Source organism: Sarcophilus harrisii, chromosome 3 (assembly GCF_902635505.1).
Source record: "Sarcophilus harrisii chromosome 3, mSarHar1.11, whole genome shotgun sequence".
Classification (NCBI taxonomy): Eukaryota; Metazoa; Chordata; class Mammalia; order Dasyuromorphia; family Dasyuridae; genus Sarcophilus; species Sarcophilus harrisii.
In genome coordinates this window covers 537,773,467-537,786,290 of record NC_045428.1, presented here as the reverse complement: position 1 = coordinate 537,786,290, position 12,824 = coordinate 537,773,467, and the positions used below count along the sequence as shown (strand labels likewise).

Genomic DNA, 12,824 nt, shown 5'->3' with positions numbered 1-12,824 from the left:
GTATTATGTACCTGGGTCTCTGTATAATTTTCAGTGTCCCTTCCCAGGAAAGGGAAAGAAAATTGCAGGGACATTTAGGCAATTTGCTTGACTTCTTAGACATGGGCCCTTGCTGACTCAAGAAGGAACTTCTTCTTGGAGACAGGTGTCAAGCCATCTCAATGAAAAAGTACATCATCTTGTCTCCTGTCCACATGTTCAGAGGGTAGTAACCACTGTATGGGCATCTGGAGCACTGTCATATCTCTAATCCTCTTTATATTTCTGAGCCACATGTTCTCAGTTCTCTCTTTATCACCAGCCATACCATGAATGCATTCTAATTAATCAAAAATACAGTGATCTTGGATTTTCTCTTTTCCTTCCTCCCAAGTCCATAATTCGACTACTGGTTGAATACTATATATGTTCTTTCCTTGATTTTTGTATTATGTTATTGGTACTACATGATCCTTTTTCTTTTCTATCCAACCTTATGGTAGATTTTATTTATATTTTGTGTATTCCTTCTAACTCTTCTTCTCTTTCCCCTTTTGACTCTATTTTTCTTCCCTACTCATTCATATGTTCCTATGATATTCCATTTCTGTATTTCTGTCACTTGAAACTATTATAAATGCTTATATTAGAATTATTATTCTATTTCTCTTGATTCTTTCTTCCTTTCCTTAGAAAACTAGAGAATCTCCCTCCTTTACCATTCCTCTTTGAGATTCATATACATCTGTATCATCTAAAACCTCAGGTTCCCCCCTTGTGCCTTATTCTCCACAGGAGTGACCATTTACCTGCTCTTTTTAGAAAAGTTTTTGGATCTTCTTTAATTTCTTTATTGTTTTGCTTTTCCTTTTTTTCTGCCATTACCTCTAGAAATTCATTGTCTACAATTCTTTTTTTTCTAGCCCCTCTAGTTTCCATCATAAATAATGCTGTTTCATGTTCCCAACATTTGGACCTATTTTGTACTAATGGTGCCTTCTCTACCACAAGTCAGTTTTCCTTACACATCAGTCTTTAGACAGAAAGCTCTGCTGTACTCTTCTTTATTTAACTCTGATTTAATTCCATAGTCCTCTCAATTTCCCAGATCATACCTATAGCATCCTTTCAGCTGCTCATGATAATACTTCCCTCTTCCTAAATGTGAAGATAATTAACACCTTTATTTCCTTGCTCTTATTATGTGACACATTCCCCAATTTTATGATAAGACAGTTTCAGTAAGTTGCTAATATACCACACTGTATTTTAAACCAAATATTGATGTTTCATTGTTTTGTTTCTAAATAGACTGAAAGATCTTCAATCTGGACTTACTTATTGGCATCCCTTTCCTGCTGTGCTGGGTCATTTTCTTCTGTGAAGTCCCCCAATATATAGCCCACATCTCTGGCTGCTGGGAAGCAATCAATTTGACCTTCTCACTTATTTTGCTTTGAATGGCAACAAAGATTTTTGTTGGTGTCTTCCAACTGAATCAGTGGTTCAAGTACCATATTTTCTTGTTAGACAAGACTTTATTCCCTGCTTACTGAATAAAAGGGCGCATTATGCTTTTCTTTTTCAAAAACCTGAGCCTCAAGGAAATAGGCAGTCTCCCTCCTCATCATTACTTACTTTATTTTATTCTTATGAAGAAGTTTATATCTATTATCTAACTTGATCTTTGCAATTAATCGCTTGAAAGGTAAGTGATAGAAGTATGATTATGCTCTTTTTACATTTGTGGACACTGAGGCACAGAGCAATGCAGGGATTTGCCTATAGTTACATTGAAAATGTCAGAAATAGTAACTGAACCTAAATCTTTTGACTTGAGTCCAATGCTTTTTCATTTACCTTATAATTTCTCTGTAGCATGTGATTGGAGAGAAAGTCTATGAAAAGTTGAGATGTTTCTTGTTCCGAGTTCTAAACGAAACAGGCTATAACTTTTGGGGGCACATTTATATGTTGGCAGGAGAAGGTTGTAGGAGACAATTCTAGGGGAAAAGTGTTGTTCTTTTTGTACCACTGACCCTAAATCTATGTTTCCACTGGCTTTTGGGTAGCAAGCACAGGTTACTTGTTATTTACAACTCAAACAAGAGCTAAGGAACAGAGAGGGTCAATAGTAGAATCAGTGATAGAAGTTCTACCTGACAAATTGGAGTTGAATATAGAGGGAAAAAAGCCCAGATATTGTAGGTGAATCACCTATATATTTCCTAGTAAAAGTTAATCAGTCAAAATTTGGGACATTGCTAATAAGAAAAATACTTTGTGGCTATGCCCTGTACATATGAGGAATGGAGCTGGTATACAAGAATCTATTTCAGTGGCTAGAGAACAGTCCTTTGATAGTAAGTCTGTGTCTTATGGTCTTATACAAAGAAACCCTGAACCTCAATGGCTAGAGACTGTGGCCTGCTGTCTTGTCATTTCAATAACAATTGAATTGGAAATTTAATGTCTTATTGCTACTCTTTTTGAAACAATTCAAAAAATATATTCCATTGATGGAGGATCAATAACTTTTTTGTGAAATGGTTCAATATTATTGGCTTTGACATGTCCTATGTGGCTATGTTCTATTATTCCCCCTCCAGATTAGTAATTATTCTTGAGCATCAGGTTGGTTGATCTAAATACAATAATTATTATAATAAGTAAACACATGATAAGCCATGTGTTACCTAAATGCATATCGAAGCTGAGGTGTACTTTACAGTTCCAATCCACCTTCTCATTTATCTTTCCTCATTTTCCAGGTGATAGGGAGAAAAGTTGGAATTGATTCTGGCTATTGGGCAGAAGGAAAAACAGAGGCCTAGTGAAAGTTAATGTCTTTTCTAAGACCAAAAACAGAATCATAAAATGGTAATTTTTTCTTGGGCACATTAGAAAAATCTGGTCAAGTCTTCTCATTTTTAGAGGAAAAAACTGAGAACTAGGCGATAGACAAACAAGTAATTCCTCACTGATTTAGGACCCAGGCTTCTTGACTCTCAGTCCAGTGCTGTTTCCACTCTATACATCATACTTTCATCTCGCTTGAGGAATAGCTTAGGTCTATAAAGAAACTGGCTGCCTCTATCTGGTTTATTTTGATATTCTGTTCATTCATTCAGCAGATATTTGTTAAGTGCCTCTGTGTATCAAAAACTTTATTAGGTCCTAGGAATATAAAAACAAAACTAGACATCCCTGATCTGTAAGATCTTACTTTCTGTTGGATGGACACAAATATAGATAACAAATAGATCATTCCCTGGACTTTAGATCAGATGATCTGAGTTTGAGTCTTTTAATAGCTATTTGACTTTAGGTAGTCATAATTTCTCTGAGTTTCTATTTCTTATTTAAAAAAAAGGAATGATAATACTTGTACTACCTGTCTTATAAGTAAGTAATACAAGGAGGAGGTAGAAAAGAGTCTGAAATCAAGTCACAGTATTGTTATAATTGTATTCAAATCACCCAACTCCCTTCCTTGTTGTGAGAATCAAATCAAATTAGATAATATATCATATGACCGTAAGTAAATGTCACCTACTATTATAATGAAATAATCACAACAAGAAACAATATTTGAATTCTTCTGCACTGTCATTCTTCCCAAGGCCTAACAACATTTGCTTTTCTAGATAATTTGCAAACTACTAGACCTGAGAATTAATCAAAACCCTAATTATAATTTACAAAGAAGGGAGAAAAAGAAGACAAGCAAGAAAAAAAATTAATTCTAAACTCTCCTGAAGCTATTAGCTAGGATTTTCCTCTTAAAATTGGATTCTGTTGTTGTGGAAAAAAGAAAGGAAAAATAAAGTTTGTAAGGAATGTTTTTGTTTTGTTTTGTTTTGCTGTAAGTAGGCTATTTTTTCCAGGCCCATAATCAAACTTGTAAGAATTTCTATCAGGTAGAAATTACTTGATCACACCAAGGCCCCAGAAGTAAAGCATCTAGTTAGTCAATAAATATTTATTAAGTGTTTACTCTGTGTTAGGCACTGTGCTAAGCTCTGGAGATAGAAAAAAAGGGGAAAGTCAGTTCCTGTTCTCAAGGAATTCACAGTCTAACAGATGTGATGACATGCAAACAACTATGTACTTTATAAATAAACTATATACAAGATAACCTAGAATTTACCAACAGAGAGAAGTCTATAGTTTTGAAGGGTGAGACTAACCTATCTGAAATTCAGGTTTGAATATTGTCAGTAAACTGATGAGTGCATATGCAAACATCAGGGAACAAGATGCCTTATAGAGAAATGTAGGCAAAAACTTTTGGGTTCTGTGTCTTATTTAGCTTAGGGTAGGTTTTAGTCAATTAGCCAGCTCACTGTTCTTCCAATAATTTGATGTTAATAATGAGTAGGAATAGGTGGTGCTTTGCCTTTTCCTTTCCCATGTGGGTTTTATTAGAAAAATCAGGGAACTCAAAACTTGCAATTTGGGTTCTAGTTCACCTCTACAATTGACTGACTGTATGACTCCCCTGGTCAATTAATCAATCAGATATCATGCAGGGATTATTATTTTATGGTACTCAGTTTTATCATCTGTACAGTGAGAAAGGTAGACTCAATAATTCTCAAAATTCTTTGTAGTTTTCAAATCTCTGGTTGTTGGGTGCAGAGTTTTATTGAAAAGATGTGATCTAAAAAAAAAAAAAAAAAGAAAAGATGTGATCTGCAACTTTGATCTCCAGATCCAAAGCTTTCTATCATCAGTGAGACTTGACTTCCATAAACTAATACATATGGAATAATGGAGTTGTATTTTATGATTAGACTATATCACTTTCATTCCCAAGATCCTTCAGTGGCTTCCCACTACGTTTCAGATCAGATACAAACTCTTCAGCCTAGGAAATAGCGAGGCATGTATAGTGAGAGAGCTCTGAATTGAGAGTCCAGAGATCCAGCTTCATTTTCTACCACATAGGTTTAAGAGCATCTGTGAGCACTAAACCTTACTGGGTCATTATGTAGGACAAATATTATAATCTTAGCAAAATATTTTGTAGATTTCAAAGCACTGTATAGATGTTAACTATTATAATTGCTATTTATGACCCATTATAGTACAATTCCAACCTTCCATTGCAGACTTAATTCATATTTTTTCTTGATATACCTTTTTATAATATAGTCAAATTTATTCTTAATTCTTCTTGACATTAGCATTTTTTAAAATTCTGTCAATTATTCTCTCATTCTGAATATTTTTCCTTCCTGGGAATATATGTACCACTTTCTCAGTTTCCTTTGGTAGATTTTTATCCATGTCCTGTTCTGCATACATAAATATACCCCTGAGTTCTGGGGCTTCCCTTCTTTTTTTTTTGTAAACTACTGGGATTTCATCAATTCCCATGAGTTTAATGATCATTTCTATACAAATAACTTCTAATATCACATATCTAGATTTTATCTCTATCTTGACCTCCAGTTCTTCATCACCAGCTTCCTGATGGAAATTATCTGGTGGTACTATGGATTTCTAAAATTCATTTTTCAGACTCCTCTTTCTAATTTCTTCCCTATTTCTATAAAGGCACCACTGGATCCTTTCTGTCATCTCAATTATTTTCCTTTAACTTCTACAACTAATCAATTGCTCTTGCTGACCTATGTTCACAGTATCTTTCATCATTAACTTCTCTCCCCTTTCATATCCAAGTTCATTCTTTTATTACCTCTCACCTACATTAAATAAGTCTCTTTGCCTCTGGTTCTCTTCCTTCTCCAATCCATACTCAGTGCAGTCATCATTCATGCTTTCTATGTGACAAAGAATGGACAAAAGGTGCACCTTTTTTTTAGATGGTGCAGTGGATAGAGTTCCAGACCTGAAGTCAGTAAGATGCATCTTTCTAAATTCAAATCTGTCCTCACTAGTTTAGTAACCCCAGGAAAATCTCTTAATCCTGTTTGTTTCAGTTCCTCATCTGTAAAATGAGCTGGAGAAAAAAATGGCCAACCACTCCAGTGTCTGTTAAGAAAACACTAAATGGAATTTTGAAGAATCAGATTTGATTGGAATGATTGAGCAACATGTGACAAAGAAAGGTTAGGGATTATAAAGTACAGAGAAAGATAGATTTACAAAATAGCATAGTGAAATAAAATAATTTCATAGTTCACGAATGTGGAAATAGAACATTTGTGAATGATGGCAAGATCAAGAGTATGAATATCTATGTGTGTAGTTGAAATAGGGTAAAAGATTTCATCATGGGGCTAGTAATTTTCCTTAAACTCGTGTAACTCCCCTAGTTAGGAAATCTCAACGGCTCCCAATTGCTTCTAAGATCAAATATATAAACTCTTTTAGTTGGCATTTAAAATCTTTTTTAAATTAGTTCTACATTCTAGATTGGAGTTTCATTGCATCTTTATGTACCCACTCTTCCACCTCATTTGGCTTGCCTTCAGTTCCTCTTTCATCTCTTTCATCTACCTTTATTTATACAAGTTACTCTTAATTCCTGAAATATTTTCCTTCCTCACTTCTTTCTCTTGGAAACATTGGTTTTCTTCAAGTTTCAGCTCAAGGCCTTTTCTCCTGAAGTTGTTAGTGCTCTCTCTTCTGGTAATCATTCTGTATTTACTTATCTCTATTACAAGTTGTTGTTCTGCAATAGATTGGAAGCTCTTTGGGGGCGAGTCCTGATTTCTTTTTGTCTTTGTGTCCTTAATATCTAACCCATTGCCTGGCAGGGTAGTAAATGTTGATTGACTTGAATTGAGACAGGACCATTGTTTGTTTTCATTTAGTACAATGTTTTCCCAGGACATTACCCATACCCATGATATACATCTTACTCTCCTAGGAAACCTTTTCTATTTTTAAGGCACCACCCAGGTGCTACCTTTTCAGTGCAATATTTTTGGACTTCCCTGGATGTTAAGATTCTTTTCCTTCTCAAATTACTTTGCATTTACTGATCTGGATATACATTGTTGCTTGAGGGTAGATATGCTTTAGGTTGATCTTTGTTTCTCCAGTACCTAGCACTGGGCTTTTGCACATGATAGTCACTTAAATATTTATTGATTTACAATCTGCCTTTTGTGATCAAGACCAAATGCACAGGAATGCCTCAGAAATATCAATTGGAACTTGAAGTGATTGTGACTTAACTTTTTCCAAGGTCTTCTGAGAAACATAACAAGACTTCCTTTACATATGGATTATATCAGTAGAGACCCTACCTGGAAGCAAAGAAATGGATGAAGTGACATTAACTATGAAATTCCATCTAAATAAAAGATTTTTGGAAATAAAACCTGAGATCTTACAGTCTTAATTCCTTTGCTGTTTCCCATCAGGTCAGATTCATTGCAAATGGGAAAATAATGATTTGCTCTTTTTCAGAAAATCCCCGGGAATCATGTTTTGATCCTGGCTCCATTAAGAATGGAACACGAACTGGAACAGACCTAAAGTTGGGTTCCACTGTCACATACTATTGTAATGGAGGCTATGTGATTGAGGGTGCCTCCACGCTGACTTGCATCCTGGCAGCAGATGGGAAACCTGTGTGGAACAAGCCTCGACCCATTTGCACAGGTTGTATGATTGGATATGATTAGCATAGGAGGAAAAGCTTTAGAGTGGACTCCAGAGTGAAGCCATCAGAGAACATAAAGGAGGGAGAGGGAATATGGAGTTAGAATGGAGAAAACTAAGTGGAGCTGAGGCCCAATTTAGAAAAGATAGATGGATAAAGGAGAAATTAATGATTTTCAGTCCTAATCTGGCAAAAATATCACTTGAGAGAGCTTTGCTAATTCTCTGCCAAATTGTACTGAACAAATTGTCTGCTCTGGTCTCTTATATTCACCTCACTCTCCATCCAGTGGCCCTTTCCTACTAATACTTTTTAAAGTGGTAGCCGGATAATTAAGGTATTAGATTTTTTTTTAAAGTATGAGATAGATAAAATGTTGGTGAATAATAAGATATATATCAGAGAAAATATGATTCAACTAAGTAAGCTTTTAGCCTGATAAATAAAGCCATACTAGTTAACTCAAGTGTTTGCCAGATTACCTAGGTGTTGGATAACTGATATAGGAGATAACTAAGGTATCAGAGTCCTAGCTCTTCCACTTAGTGAGTGGACTCCAAGAGAGTGAACAAATCACTTAGTCTCCAAAATAAGGAGGTTGGACTAGATGAACTTTAACACTCATTCTGCTTTCAAATCTAGAATCATAGAGGTAAGAATTGATGTTTCAAAAATATGACCCTTCCCTCCATCACACAATGCACTTACATATCATGGTAACACCTCCCTGATGTCATGATCCTCTTTCAGAATGAGGGACAAAGAAAAACAATTTTTTAATATAGCTCTTGGAGACTGTATATCTTATGGAGGGAATAGAACCTTTCCTGCCCTTAACTCCGACCATCTGTTATCACAAGAATATAATGTAATACTCAAGTCAAGCCTCTCTCTATAGGTGCAGTTTTCCTTAAGTCAAGACATTAATTTTGCATGTATGTGTGTGTGTGTGTGTTATGAATGCCTTTGTTAGTCTTGTAAGATCTTTGGACACTTCACAATCATGTTGTTTTCTTTCTGGGTAATTTAATCATTTTATTAATGTGATCAGCAGGTTATTAATAAAAATATGGTCATTTCGTTGTTTCCCTTAGACTAAGAGACAGGGGTGGGGAGAGTCACAGTCTATATGCCCTTTGAAGAGGAGGTATTCCTGAGGGGTGGCAATTAGCTTATTAGACTGGTTAACCCACAGACAGGTGTGAATTATATTAAAATGAAGGTCTTGGGGTATCAAAGAGATAGCAATATCCATGTCACTTTTGATAATGGGAAAAATCAATCTTTCCCCAGGTCTGTCTGAACAAACACAGTGAACAGAAATATACTCATTGCCTCATATGCTATCATGTTTTTAAATGAATAAACTAAAATTCAATGGATTATAGAAAAAATCAATTGTATTGAAGTATAGTTATCAACAATTTTTAAAAAGACATATATTTGAGATTAAGAACTACTATTTTAAGTATACCTTCTTCTTGCCCTTATCCTATATCTTTTGGGAAAGTATATTTCCTTTGTCCTTCTGTGAATAAGCAACTTAACCTAACTTTTCAGAAAGTTGACTAGTCAGAGCTGTAGAACAATGCAAGGTCATGTGATAGGGAAAGAGGGAAGTATTGAACACTTAGGTGTTAGTTGGGCTTCATTGTGACAAGAAGGAGCAGTTGGATCTCAGTCAGATTCTTCCTCTGGGGCTCATTACACTACTTTTCAAGGAGACATGGATTTCTGTAAGAAGGCTAACTCCCTTTTCCCTGATGAGCACTAAGAGATGAGATGGATACAAGTGTGGAAAGTATATTTTTCTCAAGAACATTAGCTTGGAAATCCTGTAGTGAGACTGATCAGAATCACTCACTTTTCCAACTCTTTAACAGGCTCCTGTTGCTTCCTCCAGAAAGGCAAGACCCTTATTCTTTCCCACTGAAAACTTATTTGTTTTGTAGTTTAAGTTTGTAGGTGTTTTTTTAAGATAACAATAGATAAAAATTTGGAATTTTAATGGGTAAATACATGCCAAGGAAGGTAGATAGCATGGTAGATAGAGGGCTTAGAATTAGGAAGATTCATTCTCCTGAATTCAAATAGCATCAGACATTTCCTAACTTGTGGAACCTTGACAAATCACTTAACCCCTTTTGCCCCAGTTTCCTCATCTGTAAAATTAATTAGAGAAGGAAATGGCAAACCACTCCATATCTTTGTCAAGAAAATCCCAAAAGGAATTGTGAAAATTCTGACTTGCTGAAATGACATTAAATTCTGACTTGTTGAAATAGCAATAGAAATACATGCCAATCAGTGTGATGTCTTCTCATTCTTAAGGCCCTTAAAGGACACATCAATTGCTGTATTGGCCACAGACATACTCCCGGGGCCAGAAGATCTCTTTTCTCACTTCTTATCTGATATCATTTCCCTGTGCTACCTTGAAGTGAGGGTGTTAGACTAGGGAGCATGATAACTGAATGGGAGAGAGAAAGCTAAAGGTTAACTGTCTCTCTGTTTTTATTTTTCTTTCAGCACCCTGTGGGGGCCAGTATGTGGGTTCTGATGGGGTTGTCTTATCCCCGAATTACCCTCAAAATTATACACGTGGACAAGTCTGCCTGTATTTTATTGTGGTGCCAAAGGACTATGGTATGTTCCCTCTGTAGTTTAATTACTTTTGTCTGAAAGCTAAAATTTCCATAGTCCTAGCTGTAAGTCCAAGGGAGAAAAAGTATATGATGTGTCCCAAAAAAGGTATGGAAATATTTCTTATAGTACAGAGAATGAGTGAATATTTCTGGCTTAATCTTACATCCTCTTTAACACAATACCCTCAGTCATGGAAACTACCAATAAGGAATTACTAGATCATTTCAGCAGGACATATCTTTCTGCAAAGGGCCAGAGTATCTCCCAAATTAAGATCAAAGGGCATGCACCCCCAGTGTGTATGCATAAAATAGGTTTTATTACTGCAATAATACAGAGTCATGATAATGATGACTTTTATCTGGTTCTGGAACGTGTCCAGCAGTGGTTTGTGTATGTGTGTGAGCAAGGATTTTTCATGAATGCGAATGAGTTTTATCTTCCTACCTGGTTAGCCCCTAAGAGCATCTCTAATGCTTACCTCACTACCCCCCCCCAGTATAGTCTAGTACAATAGCACCCACAATGGACCCCTAGTTCAAAAATAAACAAAAAAATTAAAAAAAAAAACAAAGAAAACTTTTTGAACAACTAAATCCAAGAATCACTGAACAAAGTCAGGTTCTCAAGTCCTAATTGGCACAGTGGAAAGAACATTGGATTGGAAGGCAGAGAACCTAGATTCAAATCCTGCTTCTGCCATTTACTACCTATGTGACTTGGGCAAATTATTTAATTTTTCTGAATCTCAGTTTCATCCTTAATCAGATGAAGGCTGAAACAGATGACTGCTAAGATCGCTTCTAGTTCTAAATCTATAATTCTAAGACTCCTTTTTATGCACCCTTAGAGACACACAAGTAGCAAAAAGGTCCTTCCCAAGAAATACATGCTCTTTTCTTTTCTTGGTGGCCCTTTGGAGACTGGGGCCAGGGGTCAGGACAGAGATTTTCCTACACATTGTAAGGTTACATTTGTCCCTATTCCCCAAATTCAATTCTATTTGGAGAGAGGTTTTTCATCATATTGGATTCTTGGCTTCTTTGCTTGGAGACAGAAATAATAATCTCCCTAATCTAACAACATCCTTTGCTGAGGTTACAGCTATTCTCTATCTAAATGCCCCTAACTCTGGATTACTCTAATATAAAGAACTCTAGCATTAGAATTAGTGACCCTGGCCATGGATTCTGGCTTTAATGCTTATTGACTGCATTCTCTTGGCCAGATCCTTTTATGTCTGTGGGCTTCAGTTCTTTTATCTGAAAAATGAAAGGTTGCATTGGATAATTGTTAGTCAGTATTTTTCTGCCTCAAAAAGCCATGATTCTGTTTAGTGTTATTTTAGAACATCAGGAACATTATCAGGAGTATTATCTCTGAAGTTAGGTAGAATAATGAACAGAAACTATAGGATGAGAAAGAACTTATAAACAACTGGACCTGTCCTGAATGGAACAGTTTGCTTTAGGAGTTAGTGTGTTCCATGTCCTTGAAGATAATTAAAAAGTGTCTGGAGCAAACTTGTCAGAGATATTGTAGATAAAATTTATTGTTTGGATATAGTTTGGACTAGGTAAATTCTGAATATGCTTCCAACTTTATGGCTCTTAAAGTAGGGTTTTTTTTTAATATTAAGGATATCTTACAAGTACTTTCTAATGTGCTTATGACTTAGTTTATTAAGTTTGTCTTAATTGGTCCTAAAAGTGACATTGTACTTAAAACTAACCAGTCCATTAGAGGAGCCAAAACATATGTCCGATTGTCATGTTGTATGTATTGGTATTCACAGATCAGTAAAACCCTCAGTAGATTTTAACAAAACATAAGCAAAATCGAATACACAAGTACTTTAGCCCAATAGAAGGTCTTTTTTTCTAGTCTAGTTTTTCACCTGAGACATGTCTGCCTGTCTTAGGCCAACTGCTTCCTTTGCTCACAAAAAACACTTACTAAAGAATATGACTCCTGTAGCCATGCTTGGGACCTGCTTTTCCTCTCTATATTTCAGCTCAGCAAGAAAATTAATTTCCAAATAATTAGTTATTCAACTATTGAAAAGATATTTGCAAAGTATTAATTTCTAGTCATTAATATAAGTGAAGGTTAAGTGGTCACTTGTCAGAAGTGATAGGGGGGATCCCTGCCTGGGGTGAGAGAGAATTCCCAGGCTCTTTCCAAGACTGACATTTAGTGATTCCAGGTGCCTCGTGGTTTTTCCATACTTCAAATTGAAGTAGCTTTGAATATATCATCTCCTGTCTATCCACTACACTTAGCTATCTACATAGGATGATCTGGCCTATAATGTGTTTTCTTTGTTTTCCTTAAACCTCTCCTTTTTGAGAAATAAAGTAGAATATCAAGGTTGAGCTTCTGGTATTCAGGACAGATTTTTTTTTTATTTTCTATCTCTTCATACTGTGCCCAAGGAAGATGGGGGTGGAGGCTGGTTAGATCAGTTAAGCCATGTACACTACCAGCTTCCCAGCTTGGAAGCTTCCAATCTGCTTAAATCCTTCACAAACTATTCAGTCATTCAAAAGATAAGGCTGAGAGCCTTTGTACCTGGCCTGTGCCTAGCCTGCATACAAACAAGTGAATATTTTACCAG

At 35.8% G+C, this 12,824-nt stretch overlaps 1 protein-coding gene across 1 annotated transcript in view; it reads left to right on the top strand.

Annotated features, from left to right (window-relative positions):
- The window catches only part of CSMD2 (CUB and Sushi multiple domains 2), a 994,819-nt gene that overhangs the window by 806,181 nt on the left and 175,814 nt on the right, over positions 1–12,824 (top strand). Inside the window, exons 30-31 of the mRNA XM_031962095.1 lie at positions 7,366–7,560; positions 10,091–10,207. Of these exons, the coding sequence (XP_031817955.1) occupies positions 7,366–7,560; positions 10,091–10,207 (312 nt within the window). The remainder of the gene's footprint in view (positions 1–7,365; positions 7,561–10,090; positions 10,208–12,824) is intronic.